This window comes from Protopterus annectens, chromosome 2.part1 (genome assembly GCF_019279795.1).
Source record: "Protopterus annectens isolate FY-2018-M chromosome 2.part1, PAN1.0, whole genome shotgun sequence".
Classification (NCBI taxonomy): domain Eukaryota; kingdom Metazoa; phylum Chordata; order Ceratodontiformes; family Protopteridae; genus Protopterus; species Protopterus annectens.
This window is the reverse complement of record NC_056729.1, coordinates 480,778,928-480,803,899: the sequence shown is the minus strand read 5'-3', so window position 1 is coordinate 480,803,899 and position 24,972 is coordinate 480,778,928. Positions and strand designations below refer to the sequence as shown.

Below are 24,972 nucleotides of genomic sequence, written 5' to 3'. Positions count from 1 at the left end.
AAATCAATGCCTAACAATCTTGTCTTACAGTGTAGTATGTCTGTGTTTTGGCTGTTGTCTCCAAATTAGGGTTGCCAACTATCCAGAATTTTTCTGGACTGTCCAGAATTAAGGGGCACTGCTCAGAAAAAGGAAAGGACAGCATACTGTCCAGAAAAAGGCCAGGAGATACATTTTCTTTTAATTAAAAAAAATTACTTTTTAAGGGTGTTCTTCTTTAAGAACACCCTTTGCACATACACGCAGAAGGCAAAAACAGTCTTCTGCATCTGTGTGACTGATTGTTTATGTCTTTGTCTTCTTCACGGGTACATTTTTTTAAATTCTTGAAGACATTTAAACTGTGCAGCGGACCACGAACGGACATGTTTCAAATATGGTTCAGGTACTTATGAAATGTTGCAGTTTTACCTACTAGTTCTACAGTCTATTTGCATATATAGAGGAAGTAGAATGTGGACTTCCTAACTCTACAGTAATATTTCAAAGTACTGTCATTGGATATTAAGTAGCTATGTTGGCGGCTAAAGTTGCAAGCAATAGAGATACTAGGTCTGAAGGACTCCATGAATATTAAATGTATTTTGAAACAGAAGGCTACTAAATTGTGATACTGTTTTTTTAGTTATGATGCTGTTTTAATCATGTTTTAATTAAGTGAATAAGTAGAATATTTTTGTTGCACTTGATTATGCATTTCAGTATTATTGGTGGGTTTCTTTTTGCGGGTGAATCGATTTCTGGTGACAGTTATAGTCACAGACTTCTGACAAATATTAGTAACTGGTGCCATACAAATGTAATGTATCCAAAAGTACGTGTGTGACAACCCTGAGGATGCTGTTGTACTAATCAAATCTAGATGCATCGAATACTGACAGATAATTTAAGCACACCGCTCTCGCTATAAAGATGATGGTTGCCAAACCAGTATTCAGAGGGATCATGTCAGAAGCATATGATCACTGTTCACATTCATGTGTCTGACTTTAAGACAGCCTTATTAACCTTAGAGTACCACATACACATGACACTGCATATTTTTGTTGAATGCTGTTTCTTCAACAAACACAGGAGTATGGTTTAATGTCAATGGTGTGGATAGCCACCCAGTGGAAATGTTGATATTGTGTAATTTCGAGATAGGTAAGTGAGGTAGGAGGGGTGAGAGTGTTTCTGCATGTGTATGTGAAGTAGGGTTAGGATCGGGAATGAGTAAAGGATAGGTGTTATATATTTGTGTGCGAGTCTGTGCATTTTAGGGTTAGCGTCAGGGTTAGGTTAGGAGATAAGATATAGTATTGTTTGCGTGTCCATGTGTGTTTTGTGTAGTGGCAGTGTTGTGAGACAGATTTAATGAAGGTAAGGTGTAGGGTTAAGGTTGAGGAAAGGAGCAGCATTATAGGGTTAGCACCACTAATAAAGTGGTACAAGGTGGCAAAGCTGACTACATAACTCAGTTATGATTCCCATGCTATCATATGACACTGTAAATAGATTTTTCCATAAATGTACATAATTCAGTTATTGCATACTGCTGCTTATATAGCTCTATACTTTAGATATAAGGTTTATTTCTGTGCATGTTAAACCAGTTGTAAATGCACTATATGTAATACAGCTGTCAACATTCTTTTGTATCTGCATATTCAGCTTGGGGCATGGCTGAAAAGGATTCTCAGACCAGTTTACTGACCTGTGTAACTTGTTAATTCAGCAGACTAATTCCCATGCACACATAAGATACTGTGGTTACCATGTCTGTATTTGTGTGCTTTTCTATGTGGCCACCCGGGTTGTTCCCCTTCATGTCACTTTCTTGATATTCATATTGAGTAGAACTGATGTTCCAGATCTGACACAATGGGGTGAGAAATATGGTGTCACTATACTAAGAAGCCATTTTCGCAGCTCTGGACTTTCTGTGGTCTAACAGAATTTATATGTTGGTAGAAACACCAGCAAGTCATCGTTAAATATCAGACTTATTAGTTCACTTTAAGTGCTGTGATTCTCATTCTGTGTGTGTGTGTGTGTGTGTGTATATATATATATATATATATATATATATATATATATATATATATATATATATATATACTTTTAACTTGGGTTTAGCTCTTGAAGGCAGAGGTTCACCTCTTAACCCCTTCATACCTGTGCTAACATCCATTATACAGATGACTATTGTTTTTTTTTTTCAGGTGAAGGTTAAGCTGAAAAGTGCAGAATTGCTCAGTACTTGGCATGGTAGCATTGTGCCATAAATATGAAGCCGTGTCTGGGCATAGTATTACTGTATTAAGTTTTTTTCAATTATGCTGTCATTGCCTAGACTGCATTAAACTAGAGTTCAGCATATTTATGTACCATATCAAATTTCTGTCATTTCTGTTCATTCCTATGTGAACTGCTAAAAACTAACTAATTGCCTGGCAGGCAGCTTTATCATTAGACAGATTTTTAGCCTTTAGGGAGCTGTATAAATGGCTAATACATACATTTGCCTTCAGTCTGTTATTTGTTTTTCAAGGTGAAGGAAATATTGTGTTAATCTCATTTGGCACATTGTTTACATTAGATATCTCCCTTTCTGGATGCTTATTAAAACATCTAGAAATATATACTTTCCTGCATTAGGAGGGAAGCAGAGCACACAAAAATAAGCTATCTTTCATCACTACTACTGAACCAGAAACTGTGCTGTACTGCAAATACTCAGCACTGAAAAATGTTCATCTCTAGCAGAGGCTTTTTTGATTCACTTTGTGACAACAGCTGGCAAAGACACTTGGTATTTGGGGCAGTTTATGGAAACAAACACAAATCAAATGAAAGAAGAATTGCATTATATGTATTGTGCTGAATCCTGCTAGGTTGTTGTACTTAATTCTTTTGTTGGCTTTGTTCTGTTTGAAATAAATTAAATCATGCAAGTACTATGTGTCTCAGACTTGAATTTCAGACTGTAGCTAAACAAGATTTTCTCCAGGATGGGGGATTATCTTTTATCTAAACCATTATGCGTTTTTTCTGTAGACTTCAATATTTCTTAGGAAGTTAATGAACCTGTTTTCAATTTGCCATCAATTCCTTATTGCAATATTACCAGCTTACTATTTTTAATGTAACATAGGCAATTTATTCTTTAGGGGAAGCAGGCCCTGAATTTGTAGATGAAACACTGAAATATAAAGTTGTTTGCTAGCAGCAACCTCTTCATTAGTTACAGATCTATTTAATGTGGAATTATTCAGATGACTTTTACTTCTGCAGAGATTGTGCATATTGACTGATATTGGTGGATTGTAATGACAGAAGTTTGAGTGGCTTTTATGGTTGAAATGTTCTCATTTGGGCAGTTTTGTCATTATTGGTTCATATATTTTGTTTCATTGCTTACTGGAAAAATGTTCAAAACTATACATTTAAAACACGCTCTAACAAGTGGTGCTGTATTATGCAAGGGATATAATTTGATTATTATATATTATAATTTACTACAGTCAGGAAGGAGAATCAAAGAACTTTTGCGTGGTCTTAAAAATGTGTGCAAGGGGCCTATGATTTGAAAACAGCCCAAAGGTAAACTTAATCCGCCACTGGCCCGATGCATTTTCTTTGAATTTGGGTTTCAATGCTGATTCAGTGAATGTGAGTTTCAAAGACAGAAAAGTTTTAATGCTAAGTCTGTTTTCATTGTGAGACTGCATTGCTTTGTTTAGCAAATGTCTATCAGTGTTTGTGCTATAAAATTTGGAATAAAAGTTTGAAATTAAATCCAAATATCTGTAATCATTGTAGAAGTATAGCAGAAAACAGTATGCACACTGAGAGTTTTGACAGTATTTATGGCAACTGTGAAGAAATAGAGAAATAGCCAGGTAACAGGGCACTGAATGGTTGCATGGGAGGGGACAGGTGTACCAAAATTACACGCATTTTGTTATGACGTACATGTCCAGAATTTTTGACATGAAAAGTTGTCAACCCTACTCCAAATTCTGGTCTCAGTATATACAGAATGACTGTATCTCAATGCAAGTGACATGGAATACAAATGTGTGGGACCAAATGAATTAAAGAAACACACCTGCTTAATAAAATCAATCTTTTTTTAGCAGACTAAACCATACTGACTGTGATCTAGCTCTGGCTAGTCTGGACTTGGGAAATGCACTCTGAATAGAGTATGACAAAATATTCAGTGGTTCAGATCTTATGCCCAGTTAAGTGCCTTAAAAAGTACTAATTCATTTTTGTGCAAATATATCATATGCAAATAACTCTGCGAATCTAACGATAATGTGATGCTCAATTGCTGTCACAATGCTAGGTGTACAACTTTAGATGCCACTGGTTGAAATGGCAAAGAATGATATTTATACAGCCCACAAATACATACTTCAGTAATTCAGCATCAGCAACTCATCTCCACTTTGATGCATTACTGCAAAAGTGATGTCATTCTCAGATAGCTTCTTTTAATCTTTAATAATGGGAAAAATCTCCTTTTGAAGTTAGAATTTAGTAATTTTCAGAGATAAAACTTCGGAAGACTTCAACATGCCGTTTTATACCACCCGGTTGACAACAGTATTCTGACTGTTGCTACTGCACCCTAAAATGAGCAGTGTTCTGACAGCACTGGCATGACAAGGGTAGTTTCTGGAATCTTTTTGTCAGTTACCATTTAAAACCTGACACAAGACTTCCAGAAATTATATGTATTAGGTCTAATTTTTTAATGCAAGTTGAAATAAGATTATATCTTTATATCCTTAACAAAATGCTGTCATTTGTCAGACATTGCTATTTCTGTCTTCTGCTATATATTCGAGATACTGACTGCTGCCTGCATGAAAGCATATCCTGAAATGGTCACCTGTCACTAGAACGAGCCTCTGAGATCAAACTGCCCATTGGCCTTTAACAGTTCTATATTTTACAGATTACATTTTTGATTTTCCATCTAGCATGTATACATTTAAGTAGCTCTTAAATGTTTGAAAGAAGTTGTTCATTTTTTGGGTCCCTACTTACTCAGACCCTCTTTGTAATCCATTGGCCCATTCATTTCTCACAGGATAAGAACAGATCCTGACCCTTTTGGTTCCTATGAGGTGAGAAAGGAAAACTGGGGCCATCACTCTGGCTGCCATCAGGGCTTTTTCTGCGTGGGTCCCTATCCCTAGTGGCTGATAGGGGCATCCATATCACCACATGGGCCTCCTACATCATCCCACACATTCATAAGGGTTGCCTTCACTGGCTTGGCACAGCTATGCTTACATCATCCTAGACAGCAACCTTTGTGACCAGCGAGCCTTTGAGTACAAGGGAACAAATTAACCAATTGGAAAATCACCCCGTACTCCCCCCAGGATAGCTAAGATGATGCAAGCTGCTCACTCTCACCCTCCCTCAATCCACTTTCAGCACCAAAGCCGGTATTCAAACTCAGTTCTTCTCAGTCACCATTAGGGGGTCTTCCCTCTGTATCACAAATCCAGAAAGAATGTATTCATTTCAATGCAGTCAGAGAGGTTGCTCCACACTATTACCACTTGTGAAGCTATCACAGGTCCTCTTTTCACACCAAATGTTGATTCCAGTTTAAACATGTGCATCAAAAACTATTCCAGCATGTTCCTTCACATATTCAGAAATTGTATGTTAATATTTAAGCAATAAAATGGGTTGAACTGAACTATGGCATGGATAACTTACCAAAAAAGCATATAACATCATCTCACATTTGTGGATTACGGAAGACTTACAAGTGTATATCATACATCTGACATTGTTAACCACATAGCAGTGACTACAAAACAGTGGCAAGCCATGTTACAAGTGAGTCATGACAAAAGGCAGTAGAAACCCAAGCACTTGGATAAATTAAAAGCACAGAAAAGAAACAACTCTTACTACAGCTCATGTTTAAGCATATTTTAACCTTTTATATAACATATTAACATTGCTGCTTAAATTCAAGTCTGCCATCAACCATAACTTCCCTATTTTTTTCTCCAGTTTGGTAATAATATTTTAACCCCATTAATAAACATTTAACAAAAAAAACTCTTATTTTTTAAATGACTGTTTTATACTTCATGTGTGTTCTTCAACATTCCCTTAACAGGATTACTTGGAAGCATTACACATAATTCCATCCAGTTTACTGATTTGCATCTTTGCTGAAGCGTAAATAAATGCCATTAAGCATAGCTCTCAACTGTATAGATTTTTGCCTCAGATATTTGGTCCGTTCCTCATAAAATCTGTGGTTTTCTGGCAAATCACAGAGTATTGAAGTCACTAAATAATGAACAAATAATGACATATATTTGTGTTTCAGACTTCATTTCCTTTAGAAAATACATGCTCACACAAATCCTATTGTTCTAGCATCTTTCTAAGTTTATAAAAGCAATATTTAAAATCTGTACCATTTTAGGCTTTTGTCCCTCCATTACTTTAAGCTTTGTCCAGATTTCTTGCATTAAGAAACTGAGAGGTATGCCATTAAGTGGGACCTGTTCCAAAGTGTGTTATACTAAAAAGACCTTAAATATTACCCAAATTGAAGTAACCGAACAGAAACCTGACTCAGAAAAAAATAAAATGTCAAGCAGCACTTTTTTAAATATACTGATACCTCAGACACAGTTTGATGTTATATCAATAGAGTTTTTTAGCCTTCTAGTGGCTTGACTGAGAATTTGTCAAGTAAAGAAAAACTTCAAGCTAAATTGTTTAAGAATACCATGTGCAAAAGAATAAATTGAGATTAAACATTTTTTAATAATAATTTGATTGCTGATGTCATGAAAAGGTTGCACGTGTGTGCGTGTGTTTCTGACTATGTGTATATAGTGCAATCTATGTGGCCAAGAAATTTAATACAATAATACACTAATTTAACATTATGTGCTAAAGAATTAATTCAAACAATGTGGCTGTAATGATGAAATATGGCAGGGCTTCCTAACTATGATATTGATAAAAAGTCTTCAAAGACCTTTATACTTGGAATTTTACAGCTGGAACTGGCACCTTCAAATGATAATGCAGGGTTTTCCTTTCATAAGACTTCCCTGCTGGGAACAACCACTATTTATGCATATGTTACAGATCAACCCCATAGCCCACATTTTCAGTGAGACTGTTCTTTACCGCACATTCTTTTTCTTAAACCCCACTATGATGCTGGTGGCACCATAAAGCAGCAACACTACAGAACATTAGTAAAAGCAGCCTTAAAATGTAAAAAAATGCTGCAGAACCATCAAGTCATGTGATATTATAACATCAGACAATACTAGGGTTATAATCACCATGTTATGCAGTGTGGAAGGGCTGTGATAAACACATACAAGATGATCAGTGCATCATGTGAGAAATGGACTACAGAAATGCTGAAAGAGTCCTTTTGTTGTACACACAATCAGTAAAGTACAGCTGCTGCCATTCAGCTGGAAGGCAAATAAGCTACTAGACAACTATTGTCACAGAGTTATCAAAATGGTGAACAGAATGTAGGGGCTGAGGTGTAAACAGAGTCAGAAAAGACTTGAAAAAAGATACATCTTCCTCTAGTAGGCCAAAGTACCCTGAAACGTGGTCACAGGCAGTGGTGCTGCAAAAATCACCAAAACAGGTCTAGATCTCACTTGGACAAACTAAAGAAGTGATTGGGAAATAGTACAGAAAGAGTAGGGTCACCTACCAACATCTTTGTATGTTAGTGCATTTATTTACAGACAGTTAACTATTGATAAGTACTTTGGAAAGAAAAATTGTAAACTATTAGAAAAAGAAGGTGTTTTTATGCTAGTTATGCTACTAAAACAAGCATTTTCTTAAAAGGGTCCCATGCTACACTGTGCATGAAACGGGTATACTTACTGTACATGCTAAGAAGTCCCTCATATTGTGCAACTATGCCAACAGTATGTAGCTGGAGCAAGAAGAGCTGATCTTGTAGGCTGGTGTATAGTTTGATAATAAATCCACAAACTAAGCCCGCAAGCTGTTAAGATACAAAAGAGATAAAAGACTGAATCAGTATTCGTATCTTCTTCTAAACGAACAGCTAAAGTCAACAACATAACAATGCATATTTTTAAGTCAGCTACTGAGAAAATTCCATCAACTCTGTGGTATAAAGAGAAAAAGCCCTGTATAACCCAGAAGACCTGAATCTGAGTACTGTCTTGGGTGATGGAGGAGGGTGAAAGCTTGCCCAGTGGGGGAGAAAATGGTGGTCCCTGTCATCAGCTGCATTCTGCAGCCTCAGAGATGAGATTCGTTGGCACCATTTATGCAGCACAGATCAGGGGCAAGGGCTTGGCTTTCTAAACAGTGATGCTATGCCTTTGTACTGTGTGTGTGTGTGTGTGTGTTGAAAACTTCACACGCAAAGAAAGGACACAGGTGACCTTTTAGGTGATGCAGGTACTTAAATCAGCTATCAGGTGAAGGTGTATGGTTAATTACTAATGACTTCATTATCTTCTTCAGCACATGGAGCAAGGGTTCAAACTACCTCTGTGGCTACCTGTAATATGATGGTCTCTCCATATAGCCTCTCTTTGCTGGGGACATCCCAGTAGCAGAAGGGAGGATGAATGGACTCAAGACTGAAAGGAGGGGACTTGATGGCCACTAAGAATGGAGAGAAAAAACATCCATAATTAAATAAGAAAACAACAGCTAGAGAAACAACTTGCAAAAAGAAACATACAAGTCTAAATTTATTAGGAAGGGGAAACATTTAAGTCTAAGACTTAGATGACAGCATGTAAATGCAGAAACTGTGAATATGGATGTACACACACACACACACACACACACACACACACACACACACACACACACACACACAAGCGTGAGGAAAGAAACACATCCACACCCACACAGAAATTCAGACACACATACCTTTCCACAATATAAGCTGCATCAAACTTTTTACAACGTTAATACACCTTATAGGCACCACTTATTTGTGTACAATCAAAAATGCAGTATAAGTGAATCTAAATGTCTACTCTAATGTTTTACTAAAACAATTAAGACTAATTTAAAAAGCTGCACATAGGCTCTTTACTGTGAATCAGTTTTATGCTCACAGACATTCTTAAGTACTGAGAAAGGAAATCATAGCAGGTAAACCACCTACTGCTTGGCTAAAGACCATGTCCCTTCTCTGATTCAGCACCACACCCTGAGGCAATCCACATGCAGCTTCCTGAAGAAGAACGAACGTCATTGATTTTTTTGCCCTTTCTACCACTTCTTCAATACATTCCTTTAGTGTTACCACCAATGGATACAGCTGTTCATGCCAGTCACCTTTAAAAAGAAAGCAAACACGAGTCAGTGACATTCCTCTTAAAATGAAAATATCCTAGAAAACAAACAAACAAAAAAAACTAACATTTCTATAAACAATAACATTACCAATAAAAAGCAGTCAGTGAAATGACACCTGAAATAATATTTGTGATAGAATTTCTTCTGTAGTCATTCCATTCCTTTTCTCACAACAGATTTATAATTAAATTAGTCTTGTTTAATCAACACTTAGAAATGTGTAATTGAAACATCTGAACTACACAAAAAACAGAAACACAAGCTGACAGTTCAAAACACAGCACAAACCTCATTAGGTAACTTTTTGTGGAGGACTTGTGGTGTGATAACCCCACTCTGGGCCAGTAATTAAGGAGCCTGAATCCTCACCACTGATACTGCAGAGGGACGTTCACTTGGAATACAAATGGATACCTTCAGTTTTTCCAGATGTAGACATCTATGCATCAAGCACAGTTTCCCTTAAGAGCACACAGTGAACACATGCAGCCTGGGGTCTGGGTTACTCTCTTTGCCTCTCCCCAGGTCCCCAGTAAGGCTCCCCACTGGCACAACTGCAGAGTTAAGTCCTCAGTTGAGTGCCCAAGCCAAGTCCTCCACCACTCTTTCTGTCAAAACAGTGCTTTGTGTCCCTGCTCCAAGTAGATGAAACACACACTCTTTAAGATTTAATTTTCACACACACACACACACACACACACACACACACACACACACACACACACACACACACACACACACCTTGAAAAGGCTGGCACAGATTACCCATTCTATCAACAGTTACTACAAGGCTCTTAAAAGGGCATCCAATTATGCTGTGTACAGTTAATACTAATACACATGGTAGTTTGTCCAACAATAAGGCTTTCACGAGTGGCCAGAGTTATTACCAAATAAATATATGCAAATACTGTCAAAGCTTAAATATTTTCTAAAAGGACTAGCCACAAAAAAAGTTGAAATACATTTAATAATAAATAATAAACTAACATGAAAATATGAAATATCTATTTACAGTAAACATCAGAGTTTCATTCACAGGAAATATTACAAATAACACAGCTGAAAAGATTCACACAGTTACAGAAAAGCAATTGTTAGCGATTCTCACTATATTTCCCTGACTAATCTAAAGAGTTACTATTCCCTGGTTCACTTACTGGAGCAAGGCAAGATGAAGTACGTAAGGGATCCTTCTATGTTAGGTTCCAAGACAGAGGCTGCTGCTGAGACTTCTGACTCACCTAATATTAAAACATTATTTCTGTACAGAATGACATCACATACATCTGGTCATTTGACTTGTGGTTCCCATTGCTAGAGGCTGTGAGGATCACACAGGCATCAATAATATACACACAGAGCCTTGCTAAGATCTGCTGCAGCTCTTGTAAGTCATAAAACAATTTCAAACCTCCACCCTTTCAGAGTAGCAAATTAGTTCACCGCAATGACAATGCAGGAAGCTTCCTAGTACAGCCATTTTGTCTCTGGCTGCATTCAAAACTGTGAGATAATATATTTATGGCCTAAGTGCAGTAATTTAATTTTCTTACTATTTCTCAAAGTCAGTTGGATTGAGATTAACCTCTTCTCTTCCAGTATCCTCTTTTCAATATATACATTTAAACAGTTACATGAATGCATGCACACTTCTTTGCTGCCCAGCACAGAACACTGTTGATACATTTTTAACACAAGCAGCTTTATCAATACATTTTTCAACATAAGCATTCATACAAATCAGTCTGATGTATAAATGACAAATAAATCTTTAAAACATTCCACTACTCCTGGCATAGCTGGCAGTACCTCCTCTCGTCACAGGTGGCTACATCCTCCAGCAACCTGAACGTGCTCCCATAGGCCTGATCTCTAAATATATTAACTCTATGGCAAGATAAGCTCAGACAACAGAAAAAAGAATAATTTCTTCCATTTACTGTGAGACAAATGATCTCAAAGAGGACCAAAAAGCATCCAACAAACTGAACTGCGAACAGTACAAGAATGTCTTTATAGATACACATGGCTTCAAAAATCAACAAAATGTTATGTGACAAACAACACTTTTTCCCTCACTCATATATATATATATATATATATATATATATATATATATATATATATATATGTATATATATATATACTTACACACACACACACACAAACACACACACACACACACACGGGAAAAAGGGGGATGATGTAGTTGCCGATATCTATACTCTATATCTATCTATATAAATCTACATATATGTTCTATACAATACATGTTATAATATATATATATATATATATATATATATATATATATATATGAATATATATATATATATATATATATATATATAATATTACTAGTCAATATGCACACATGTCTACTGCTGACACACTGACAGCCAAACTTCGACATACTACAGAGCATGCTCTGAGACTAAGCATGCATCCCTACACCAGCTACTAATTGTATATACTAACTCTGAGATTGCACAACCCCTGGGGAAAGGGCATATTCCCCTATCATGGAGACTGTTGATCTTGCACATCTATCAGTGATCTGCATTATTAACTAATGTGTGTCGACCATACGTGTGTGTGTGTGTGTGTGTGTGTGTGTGTGTGTGTGTGTGTGTGTGTGTGTGTGTGTGTGAATATATATATATATATATATATGTGAGTCTATTGCTAAATCCCGTAATTCCAGAATCCTGAAGATGAATATACTGAGACTACAATTGCAAAACATAAAATCCAGAACCAAATATGTTTTCCCAGGGCAAGTAAACACTTGCCCAACATGGGGAATTTTGCCCTTTCTCCACTGTAGTCTATCCCGAAGTTGTATATATATATATATATATATATATATATATATATATATATATATATATATACACATATATAGTTATGGGGGGATGTGAAGGATGCAGCCCCCCCACCTAGGTGGGTTTTAGGGTCTATATTACCTGATCAAACATTTAGGTTAGCGAATACCTAAACATCGAACTGGTAATATCGAAAAATTAAAACAGTGAACGGACGATTTAACATAGGGAATGAATTCCCTTAGCCACAAAAAAAAAAAAAAATTAAACCAAAATGAATGGGGGGCTTCACACCCCCCACTCTCCCCAATGTGGGAGGTTGTGATCCCCACACACCCCCTAACTAATATACCAACTCCAAGATCGCTCCACAGTGGGGAAAGGAGCAAAATTGGCATAACGGCCAAGGGAATTCTTTCCCTGAATTAAATCATCCATTCGCGTTTTTTTTGCTTTCACTATTACCAGTTCAACATTTAGGTATTCGCTAACCTAAATGTTTGATCAGGTAATAGGAACACCAGTTTTAGGTAGTGTGGTGTGTTTTACTGTTGTGTTGGGCAAGTGTTCACTAGCCCTGGAGCAACTTACACGGTTCAGTATATTTTAAGTTTCGTGATTGTCATCTTGGTATATTTGTCTATGGGATTCTGGAATTACACGATTTAGAAGCAGACCCATATATATATATATATATATATATATATATATATATATATATATATACACACACACACACACACACACACACACACACACACACACACACACACACACACACACACACACACACAGAGTATTATTTCACCAAAATTCAAAATAAAATAAAAGAAACATCTATTGTGCATGACAAAGCAAGCACACAAAGTGACTACTTAGAACACTATTCAAAATGAGAAAGACTCTCAAGTCATGGTAGACAAGGCATCTGCCTTTGCCTTGCACTTAGTTAGCTGTTACCAAGGAAATGGACATTTCTGGTGTGATTCAACAGTAAAGCACGAGTTATGATACCAGAGGATGCAGCTACTCAAGCACATTCAGTCATAGTAACAGGAAGTGTCAAAGCTCTCAATGTCCTGGCTGAAGAATCTCGGGCAAAGGTAAAATAATGTGGGAGGGGAGTGGGGGAGCAAAGGCCAAAATTAGGACAATTCTTAAATGTCACTCTGAGTCTCTTAAAAAGTTATTAGGGAAACAGGTTTTGCATCAACATGCACTTTATGAGGAAAGGAGATGTAAGAAACTAATGTCTGGCATTCATGACTGACTGCATTCCTTAGTGATTTACCAGAGGATCAAAAATGTTACGAGAGACTAGGCAAAAAACATGAGGAAAAATTAGGGACATTCAGTAAAATTAGTGATAGTTGAAAGCTATGGAAAAGTAAGTAAGTGTGTGTGTGTGTGTACGCATGTGTGTTTGTTTTTTAGCTCTTTACACAGCAACAGTTTCAAATATGTGAAAGCTAAATGGCAGTAATCAAGGGGAAATGTAGGTAATAAACAACACAATACTTATTAATGGTTTTACCTATTATCTTTACATGTCTTTTTCTTTTAGTTGTTACGACTCAGCCCTCTGACTATATTCTGACTGACCTAGTTTTCATTTGTTGTAGTATATCATTTCCTCTGTTTGAAGCAAGTTTTATAACTATTTCTTCCAACAGATACAATTTCTCCCACACCCACAGCTAATTATCACCACAATAAAAAATATATTTTCTCTGACATGCATATGCAACTGCACTCTGCCCTGTCCTTTGTTTACCTGTACTGATTTCTGCTTATCTACACAATAAACACATTTCCTTTGACACGCATCTGTCCTGTGTCAGGTTTAACTCTCACTGATTTCTACTGGCGACAACACGATGATTACAAGGCTAGATTTAAATGTACTTCAGACTCTCTGTCTCTGCTTTACAGTGATAACAAAGTCACAGTTTTCAGTGGTAAGCAATACCTTTAGCACTGGCAATAAAAAACACTGGCCAAGTTCTCTTTAGGAATAGAGTGGCCCTAGTAGTCTCCCTGCTCTTCCTGGAAAGCTTTGTTAACCTTTAGAATGACACATTTTAGCCAATTTATATAGTCACTTCCAGTTTTTATTCTGCAGAACATATAGCCACACTTCTAACATCAGCTCAAAGTGGAAGAACCAATTTGATACACTTTGGGATGTACCTTACCAGACACCTGCAGCAACTGGAAAGACCCCAAAAGTACCTCACCAAGAGGATCAAAGGGCTCAAACAGATGCCATATGCTGCCCGGTTGAAGAAACTCCAGCTCTACTCAGTTTCATACCGCCTGTTCAGAGGCCATCTGTGCCTCACGTATAAAGCCATGTCCAACCCGGAATTAATGAACATGCTGCACCTCAGAAAATCCAAATCCCATCGAGCTACGCGCTCGAGAGACTTGAACCTCAGCACTGAAATAAATAGGACATGCTGGAGGGACAGATTCATAACCCAGAGGCTCCCTTCACTCTGGAATAAAATCCCAGTCCAGGTTAGGCAGAGTCCCTCATTGACTCTCTTCAAGAGGAATCTTGATGAGTGGATGGGAGATCATAGGTTTACCCCGGGTATCACTTCTGTGTCACTGTTAGACAGAGGCACAGTATACTAACCTCGAAAAAGGGCATAGCAAAATAAATTTAAAATGGGTGGCGAAAGCCAAACACATTCTGGTTAGGCTTATAAATGCCCTAGGGCAGATAGCCTAGTATGAACCTATGAACCTATAATAAAAACTAAGTGGTACAGAGTTCATTGGTTCATAGGTTCATAGGTAGGTACTAGGCTATTGGCCCTAGGGCCTATATAAGCCTAGCCAAACGGTACCCTGGCTTTTGCCACCCAAGAAAATTATTTTCACGTGCCCCTGTCAAGCAGAGCCACAGAAGAGAGGATTCTGCTTTGGCATGTTAGCACAATTTGGCACATACTGTTTCTTATGTCCTTTGGTGCCCATGCTTATAATCGACATTAACCGAGTGCCACAAACCAACGTTAAAAGATTGGTTGGGGTGACTAAAAAATGAGTACCGGCTGGGTTCTTAAAACATTTACTGTTTGATTCAAAGGATGGTATGATAAAGTCATTTTAAGCATCTGGACAATAAATTTCGATAAAAGTAGAGTTTAACACTCATATTTTCAAGGTAGAGTCAGTCTAGCTGATCCAAATTCAGGATATATTGATAGGCTCTACTCAGTGCTAGTAGTCTCAATAGAAAGTTCCTGAACTTCAGGCCATCCTGCAGCTTGAAGACATATGTATGCATGTGGTTATGAAAACATGGTTTTAAAGACAGCACTCCTTCTACTCCTGGGTTCAGAGCCTGACTTACTTTTAGGCCTGTGTGCAACTGCAAAGAAGTGTCAGCTTTGTCAGGGACACCCAGAGTTCACAGCAAATTCCTTGTGACCCAAATTTTGAGTTTCTGAAAATGCAACTCACTATAAACAAGGTTATCTACCATTGTCAGCTACAGACCTCCTTCCACACCTACAGACCGTGACACCCATGTCAACAGTCTAGCTGACATATGTATAAACCCCTAATATGTTTGTCCTGGGAGATTTCAATTTTCTGGTAAAAAAAAATGTCTCACCCATGCTACAGCAGAGAAACACCCCCAGAGCTTCCTTGACTTTACAAATGCAAACGGCCTACAACAATTATGAACACCCAAATCAGAGGAGAAAATATCCTGGATATTGTCTTTACTAATATTGCCTCAGATTGTACAACTCCATGGGTATCATCACCTCCCTTACAAATTCTGACCACAAAATGAGAAGTTATGTACCTACCATAACGTTCCATGTTAGTTGTCTTCTCTCGCCTTCTTTCTTGCTGGATGGGTTCGGAGCCGAACCTCGGCTCCGACTCGGCTTAAACTAAAGCTCGAGAGCTAATTTTACCGGCTCGAGGCAACCCTATATCCCATGATGCTAGGCGGTAACTACCCAGATCTCGTTTGGTAGCTAAGAAACCATAGCCAATTCAGTCTCCCCTCTGAGGTGGAGGAGGAGGAGAAGAACTCCCCAAATATCACTACCTGAAGCTGTATCTACCCCAGGACCAACTGTCTGATCTAGGAATAGAGCAAGGAAGGTCCCCTGAAAGAAGGGGAAAAACCTCTCGGTCTGTCCAGGCTAGGGGGATGGTGGGCGGGATGCAAGAAAGAAGGCGAGAGAAGACAACTAACATGGAACGTTATGGTAGGTACATAACTTCTCAATGTTAAGTCGTCAATCTCGCCTTCATTCTTGCTGGATGGGACAGCGTCCCTAGCACCTTCATCCTGGGTGGCTCATTGGAACAGACTCTTGAGAACGGTGGAACCAAAATTTGCCTGTTTATGGAGGCCATGTCCAATTTGTAATGTGTAACAAAAGTATGAGGAGAGGCCCATGTGGCAGCCGCACAGATAGTGTCTATTGGTAATCTAAACTGAAAGTAGAAGCTCGTGCTATGCTTAATCCCAGCAACAGTCAAAATGTAGAATCCACAGTAAACAGAAAAAACGTTGCTGGAAACTGCTGATTTGAAAACTGGAGTTTAATAACAACACAACACAATACAGCTCGTAGTTAGCGCTTTCGGGTCAAAACCCTTCTTCAGACTAAGAACATACAAACACAAACATATTTAAAACACTCCTCAACCAATCAAAATTCAATAAAAAGCCCGCCTTTTTTTAAGGGCTGGCTTTAGGGGTACTACTTCATTTAATCCTGGGAACCTGTGTGCAGATAGCTCTAGGATCCATTTAGACTCCACCTATTCAGTGGTTTGCTTGATGTCACCACCTCTACTGTTCAGAACTACATTCTGTATTACCCTAAAACTAAATTGATGTGTAGAATGATTCTGTACATGTCTATATAGGGCATTACGTTCATCCAAATTTCTAATTGATGACATATGTTGTAAAATTCTGACCTTGAGCATGTTATTAGTCTTGCCCACATAATAACTCTGACAGGAGTCACAGTTCGCCAAATACACAACATCTGTTGTCCTGCAAGTTGCTCTCCCTTTTAAGTGGAATTTCCTCCCACTTACAGGATGAGTAAAAACCACATCTCTGTTAATATGGGCGCAAGCCTTGCAATGACCACATGGTACCGTACCCATGGTTAATGGCAGAGCTTTAGGGATGTTGGCTACCCTCTCTTTGCACAGCATGTCCTTTAAATTTCTGTTCCTCCTGTATCCAAACTGTGGGTTACTACCTACAATGTCCCTCAGGCAATCATCACTGGTGATGATATTCCAGTTCTGGTTGATTATGTCGCAAACACCCTTTACATTACTTCCATAGGTTAACATAAACCTCTGTCTTGTTCGTGTACATACAGCAGATGTATCTTTCCTCTCATTCTGCCTAGTCACATTAATCCAAGGCTTATATTTATCCCTTCTATATGTCCTACCCTTCTTCACCACCCTTTCTATCAATCCATCATTATAACCCCTATCCTGAAAATTTTTCTCAAACTTATCAACTCTTGATCAAACTGTTCATCTTCCATACTCAACCTAGAGGTCCTACTGACCTGACCTTGTACTATGTTGGGGAACATGAAACGAGGGTGCATGCTGTCAAATGACAGCATGGTGTTCTTCCAACATTCCCTTCTAAACAACTCAGAACTAAAACCATTCCCAGTGAATCTAACCCTGACATCCAGAAAGTCTATGTAGTCACTGGAACTGTTAATGCTAAATTTCAAAAATGAGGTAGTCGAGTGAAGAAAATCTATAAAAAGTGTTAACTGTGTGCTATTTCCTCTCCACAAGATAAAAATATCATCCACAAAACGTAGATATACTCCTATATGCCTGTGCCATTCCTCATTCTCTAATACATGCTGTCTTTCCCAATGCGATAGAACTAAATTCGCATAGGTATTCGCACAGGGGGTGCCCATGGCTACCCCCTGTGCCTGTCTGTATGTAGAATTAATGCCCATGAAAACATTATTGTCCAAGACTAGTGCAAGTAGATATTTTATTAGGTCAAGTTTCATCCCATTGACCCCCAGCGTGCTTAGCAGTTCCACTACGGCTGTTATTCCATAGTGGTTCCCTATCACCGTAAACAAGCTTTGGACATCTAATGTGACCATTATCATGTTTTCTAGGGACATATTCCTACTTAGATCCCCCAAAACTGTGAGAAAATGTGCTGATTTGAGTAACAACTCGGATCTAACAATAAAAATGGCAGATAAGGGAGGGGCAGTAGTGCTTCTGGATATACACTGGTATAGGACAAAGATGAAGGAATTGCTTTCTGAAGGTGAGGTTTATGTGTTATTAAATCCAGTTGAGGTAAAAGGTGTGATTGATAGAGTACACAAACGATTACACTGGCTATATACTAATCAGTATATAGAACAGGATTTGTATGATTTTCTCTTAATAGAGAAGCCAGTTATACCTGTGTTCAAGGCCCTCCCGAAGATACATAAATCATCCACCGACCCCCCTCTTAGACCCATTGTGTCAGGAAGAGGGTGGGTAACTGAAAATATTTCTATTTGGCTAGAAGTTACATTAAGACCTTATGTAGATAAATTAGAGAACATACTGAAGGATACAGCACATTTTCTCACAGTTTTGGGGGATCAAAGTAGGAATATGTCCCTAGAAAACATGATAATGGTCACATTAGATGTCCAAAGCTTGTTTACGGTGATAGGGAACCACTATGGAATAACAGCCGTAGTGGAACTGCTAAGCACGCTGGGGGTCAATGGGATGAAACTTGACCTAATAAAAGATCTACTTGCACTAGTCTTGGACAATAATGTTTTCATGGGCATTAATTCTACATACAGACAGGCACAGGGGGTAGCCATGGGCACCCCCTGTCTAATACTATGAATTTAGTTCTATCGCATTGGGAAAGACAGCATGTATTAGAGAATGAGGAATGGCACAGGCATATAGGAGTATATCTACGTTTTGTGGATGATATTTTTATCTTGTGGAGAGGGAATAGCACACAGTTAACACTTTTATAGATTTTCTTCACTGACTACCTCATTTTTGAAATTTAGCATTAACAGTTCCAGTGACTACATAGACTTTCTGGATGTCAGGGTTAGATTCACTGGGAATGGTTTTAGTTCTGAGTTGTTTAGAAAGGAATGTTGGAAGAACACCATGCTGTCATTTGACAGCATGCACCCTCGTTTCATGTTCCCCAACATAGTACAAGGTCAGGTCAGTAGGACCTCTAGGTTGAGTATGGAAGATGAACAGTTTGATCAAGAGTTGATAAATTTGAGAAAAATTTTCAGGATAGGGGTTATAATGATGGATTGATAGAAAGGGTGGTGAAGAAGGGTAGGACATATAGAAGGGATAAATATAAGCCTTGGATTAATGTGACTAGGCAGAATGAGAGGAAAGATACATCTGCTGTATGTACACGAACAAGACAGAGGTTTATGTTAACCTATGGAAGTAATGTAAAGGGTGTTTGCGACATAATCAACCAGAACTGGAATATCATCACCAGTGATGATTGCCTGAGGGACATTGTAGGTAGTAACCCACAGTTTGGATACAGGAGGAACAGAAATTTAAAGGACATGCTGTGCAAAGAGAGGGTAGCCAACATCCCTAAAGCTCTGCCATTAACCATGTGGTCATTGCAAGGCTTGCGCCCATATTAACAGAGATGTGGTTTTTACTCATCCTGGAAGTGGGAGGAAATTCCAGTTAAAAGGGAGAGCAACTTGCAGGACAACAGATGTTGTGTATTTGGCGAACTGTGACTCCTGTCAGAGTTATTATGTGGGCAAGACTAATAACATGCTCAAGGTCAGAATTTTACAACATATGTCATCAATTAGAAATTTGGATGAACGTAATGCCCTATATAGACATGTACAGAATCATTCTACACATCAATTTAGTTTTAGGGTAATACAGAATATAGTTCTGAACAGTAGAGGTGGTGACATCAAGCAAACCACTGAATGGGTGGAGTCTAAATGGATCCTAGAGCTATCTGCACACAGGTTCCCAGGATTAAATGAAGTAGTACCCCTAAAGCCAGCCCTTAAAAAAAGGCGGGCTTTTTATTGAATTTTGATTGGTTGAGGAGTGTTTTAAATATGTTTGTGTTTGTATGTTCTTAGTCTGAAGAAGGGTTTTGACCCGAAAGCGCTAACTACGAGCTGTATTGTGTTGTGTTGTTATTAAACTCCAGTTTTCAAATCAGCAGTTTCCAGCAATGTTTTTTCTGTTTACTGTGGATTCTATTGGTAATCTAGCTTGAAAGGCTGTTGATATAGCCAACGCTCTGGTTGAATGGGCTCTTGGTCTAGAAGGCAATTCTTTACCTCTGAGCTGATAAATACAGGTAATCACAGAAGAGAGCCACCTAGACAGGGTTACTTTAGATACCGGAAGACCCTTTTTACTCTCAGCATAAGATAAAAAGAGTTGATCAGATTTCCTGAATTGTTTAGTTCTGTCCAGATAGAAGCGGAGCTGACGATGAACGTCCAGACAATGTAGTTTTTGTTCCGCCCTGTTTGAATAAATAGGAAAGAAAATTGGAAGATCAATAGATTGATTTAAATTTGTCTGAGAAGCCACCTTGGGTAAAAAAGACGGGTTAGTTCTTAGAGAAACCCTGTCTTTGTGGAACACTAAATAAGGAGGGCGAATGCAGAGGGCATGGAGTTCAGATACTCTCCTAGCAGATGTAATGGCGACTAGGAATAGTGTTTTCCAGGAAAGTAACTTCAAGGAACAGGAGGCCGCAGGTTCAAAGGGAGGGAGAATCAAGGATGCTAAGACTAAGTTTAAAATCCCACTGTGGTGGGGGTCTTTGATCGGAGGCATGAGTAAAAAGATACCTCTGAGGAATGCCTTGCAAAGCTTATGGGACATGATGTTGGAGTCCGACAAGCCTATGTGAAAATTTGAGATGGCTGCTAGCTGAACTTTTACTGTGGAGGAAGAAGATCCTGAGTGAAAGATTTCGGCTAGGAAATCCAAGACCGAGTGTATTGGAGCAGTGAAGGGATCTATGTTCCTAGCCTTTGCCCAAAAGGAAAAGCGTTGCCATTTACTAGCATAGATCCTTCTGGTGGAAAACTTAAGGGCAGCTACGATAATATCGCGGACAGAATTTGAAATCATTGGAAGCCTGGCTAGGGACGGAAGTGGAGCAACCAAGCTGTGAGGTTGAGAGATTGGAGGGATTGGTGCAGCTGCCCTGATTGATGGGCCAAAAGATCTGGCATTGGATCCAGATGCCAAGGCTGCTCCAAAAGATAGTGATGCAGGAAAGGGAACCATATCTGTTGAGGCCAATAAGGGGCAATGAGGATCATCTTGGCCCTCAAGGCGGTAGCTTTCTGAATTGTTTGTGTGATTAACGGAAAGGGGGGAAAGGCGTAAAGAAGTCCCCGAGGCCAATCGTGGACTAGAGCGTCTCTGGGGGGATGGCCTGGAAGGGGGAAGAGAGTGAAGAAGTCGAGGCACTTGCTGTTTTGTGGTGTTGCAAAAAGATCGCAGCAAGGAAACCCCTACTTCCGAAATATTTTGTCCGTCACCGATTGCTTGAGAGACCACTCGTGAGGCATGAGAACAGCTCTGCTCAGCCTGTCCGCTATGACGTTGGACTTCCCGGGGATGTGCGTTGCTATCAGAAACCGCTGAGAAGAGATCGCCCATTGCCAGAGTCTGAGTGCTTCTCGACATAAGGAATATTACCTGGTTCCACCCTGCTTGTTGATATACCATACTACGGACATATTGTCTGTCTGAATTGCAATCGTCCCCAGGGGAAGAGAGTCTTGAAGGGCTTGCAACATCAAAAGCACTGCTCTCATCTCCAGGACATTTATGTGCAAGTGGCATTCGAAGGGTTGCCATGTGCCATGGACTGTCCTGCCCTGAAAATGCCCCCCCACCCAATCAGGGAGGTGTCCGTTGTGACTGTGGCGACCGGGGGGGGGGGGTAAAAGGTCTGCCCTGATGGACTTGAGGGGAGATCATCCACCAAGATAGATGTTTTCTGCAAGATAGAGTTATTAGGATCTTGTGTGTCATAGGGAGCTGTTGGAAGGACCACTGGGAGAAAAGCATCCACTGAAGAAGCTGCATGTAAAAGTGGGCAAGGGGAAGAAGCGTAATGGCTGCCGCCATGAGACCTAATACCTTCAGAACATACCTGGCCTGAACTTTGTTGTTCTGAAGAAGGACGTGAACATGACTTTGAATATCTAAGACTCTCTGCTCTGTTAACTTTGCTGAGAGCTGAACGGTGTCCAAGGTGGTGCCTATGAAGGTAGTAGACTGACAAGGCGACAAGGCAGACTTTTCGAAATTTAGAGAGATACCTAGCTCTTTGCAAATGTGGATGGTGTAGTCTCTGGCTAGAAGAAGTTGACTCCTGGTGGTGGCAGTGAGGAGCCAGTCGTCTAGGTATGGAAACACTTGGAATCCTTGACGTCTCAGGTGAGCCGTAACCACTGCCATACATTTGGTGAACACTCGGGGGGCTGTAGTGAGACCAAAGGGCAGGGCTCTGAACTGGTAGTGACTGGCCCCCAGCCTGAAGCGGAGAAACCTTCTGGAGCGCCTGTGCATTTTGATGTGATAGTACGGATCCTGAAGGTCCACTAAGCACATCCAATTGTCCTCGCCCAGAAGGGGTAAAATGGACTGTAGCGTGACCATCCGGAACCTCGTTCTTTTTACAAACTTGTTTAAATTGCTGAGATCCAATACTGGCTTCCAGTCCCCTGTTTTTTTTGGTACCAAAAAGAACTTTGAGTAGACTCCGGATCCTAGCTGGTCTGCTGGGACTGGCTGGATGGCTCTCTTTTTTAGCAGCTTTGATATTTCTAGTGCTGCTTGTTTCCTTAGACTGGGTGGAACGTCTGGAAGAGACCCCATTTGAATCGTTGGGGTTTGGATAAAGGGGATTTTGTAACCCTCGGATATGATCGACTGCACCATTTGTCTTGAGTGAGGGAGAGCCAGGCTTGTGGGTACAGCGATAATCTTCCCCCGACTGCCTCCGAAGGTGGACATTCGGGCAACACCTCAGGGATGCTGGAAGGGTTTGTCAGAGAGGGTGTCTCTGCTACCCTGGTTCTGCGGACCCCCTCTGCCTCTTGGAGGGCGTTTGTTGCTGTTGTTCCCCCCTCCGCCTCTAGGGGTGAACTGACCTCTTGCGTCAGGCGTGACTCCTTGTGATTTACGGAACCACATTTTTCCACCCTTATGACCCTTAGGATATGGTCTAGATGGGGTAGAAAAACGGACTCCTATGGCAGAAAGAGTCTTGCCATCTTCTTCGCATCTGGTCAAAGTATCTTTCACTTGAGGTCCAAACAATGCTGAACCATCAAAGGGGGAGTTAGTGAAAGATGCCTTGAAGGGGGTCTGCGAAGTTACAAAGCCGCATCCAGGCATGACGCCTCAAAGCCACACCTGTGCCTGCGGCTCTACTCGCTCCATCGGCTGCATATGAAATAAGCCGCATGGAGGAGCTGACAATGGAATTCAGGGTTCCTAGCTGTGAGTTAATTTTTTCCTGAGACCCAGCAGCTGATGGATCCTGTAGGACCTCACCCAGTTCTTTAAGAATGTCTCTTTGAAGACGGTTGAAGTGGCATAAGTAGTTCAGCGACCGCATGGCAAAGGTCACTGACGAGAACATCCACTTGCTGTACCTATCCATTGTCCTAGACTCCTTGTTAGGCGGATGGATAGGTACTGAAGGATCAGCCAGTTCATTCTTAGTGGCCGCCGCCACCACCACCATGGCATCAACTGGGACACCTTTGGATAAAAATTGCTTATCAGAAGGGGCTGTTATAAATTTAGAAGGCCTCCGTGGGGTGGGTTCCAACGAGTCAGGGGCCATCCACGCCTTCCGTGCCACCACTTCCATAAGGGGGTCAAAGGGCAGAAACACCCAGGTGGAGGGTCAAGAACCAAAAGCCTCCAGGTAAACCGACTCGTCCTCGGAAGGATTAAGGGAAGACCAGTTCCCCCTCTGTTTAAGGATTTCAAGGATGTCAGAGAAGGAGACATCCTCAGAGGGGGACCTTAGGGATCATTCCGACTCATCCAAGTCGGTATCAGATGTGACAGACTCAGGGGAGTCCACATGCTTCCTCTTACATGTCCTCTTACGCAGGGGTTCACCTGACGGATCAGGGGAAACCTCGGAAGAGGAGGATATTCCCAACGTGGAAACCTGAGGCATTGGATCTTGATGGCCGGGGGCGAGAGAGTGGGAAGAGACATCAGCAGGCACTACAGTGGAAGGAGCTGATGGAGCTGACCGTAGAGCAGGCACTGGGGCGAATACGCTCCTCATGACCTCGAAGGCGCCCCTGCCAGGCAGGCTAGAGAGCTCCCGCTCCGAAGAGCTAGGAACCCCAGCCGGCACAGACAGAGACGGCTGTGAAGCCGATGTCGGGGCCGAACTCACCAACGCCGAAGCTCTGAGAGGGAGAATGGGGTCGGACTAGGGTCCGATGCCACTCGCCCCCTTGGAGCCGGAGAGAGAGTCCAGGCGCCCGGATCCCTCCAAGGATGGCACCATGGACGAGATCGGAGCAGACAACGGAGCCAAAGGGGGAGGTATCGGCTCCGGCGTCAACACGGTCACGGCTCCGAGGAGCTCCGGCTCCGAACACTGGGGTAGAGTCGAAGGAGGAATAGTATGTTGTATGGATGTAGCCGCTGTCTGATG

At 40.4% G+C, this 24,972-nt stretch overlaps 1 protein-coding gene across 6 annotated transcripts in view; it reads right to left on the bottom strand.

The window, feature by feature from the left end:
- Window positions 1-24,972, bottom strand: part of INPP4B (inositol polyphosphate-4-phosphatase type II B) — a 4,727,932-nt gene that overhangs the window by 1,044,190 nt on the left and 3,658,770 nt on the right. For all 6 annotated transcript variants that reach the window (XM_044062266.1, XM_044062271.1, XM_044062267.1 and 3 more), the window contains 2 exons: window positions 9,182-9,354; window positions 7,909-8,032 (listed from right to left, as the gene is read on the bottom strand). In XM_044062266.1, coding sequence (XP_043918201.1) covers window positions 7,909-8,032; window positions 9,182-9,354 — 297 coding nt within the window. The remainder of the gene's footprint in view (window positions 1-7,908; window positions 8,033-9,181; window positions 9,355-24,972) is intronic.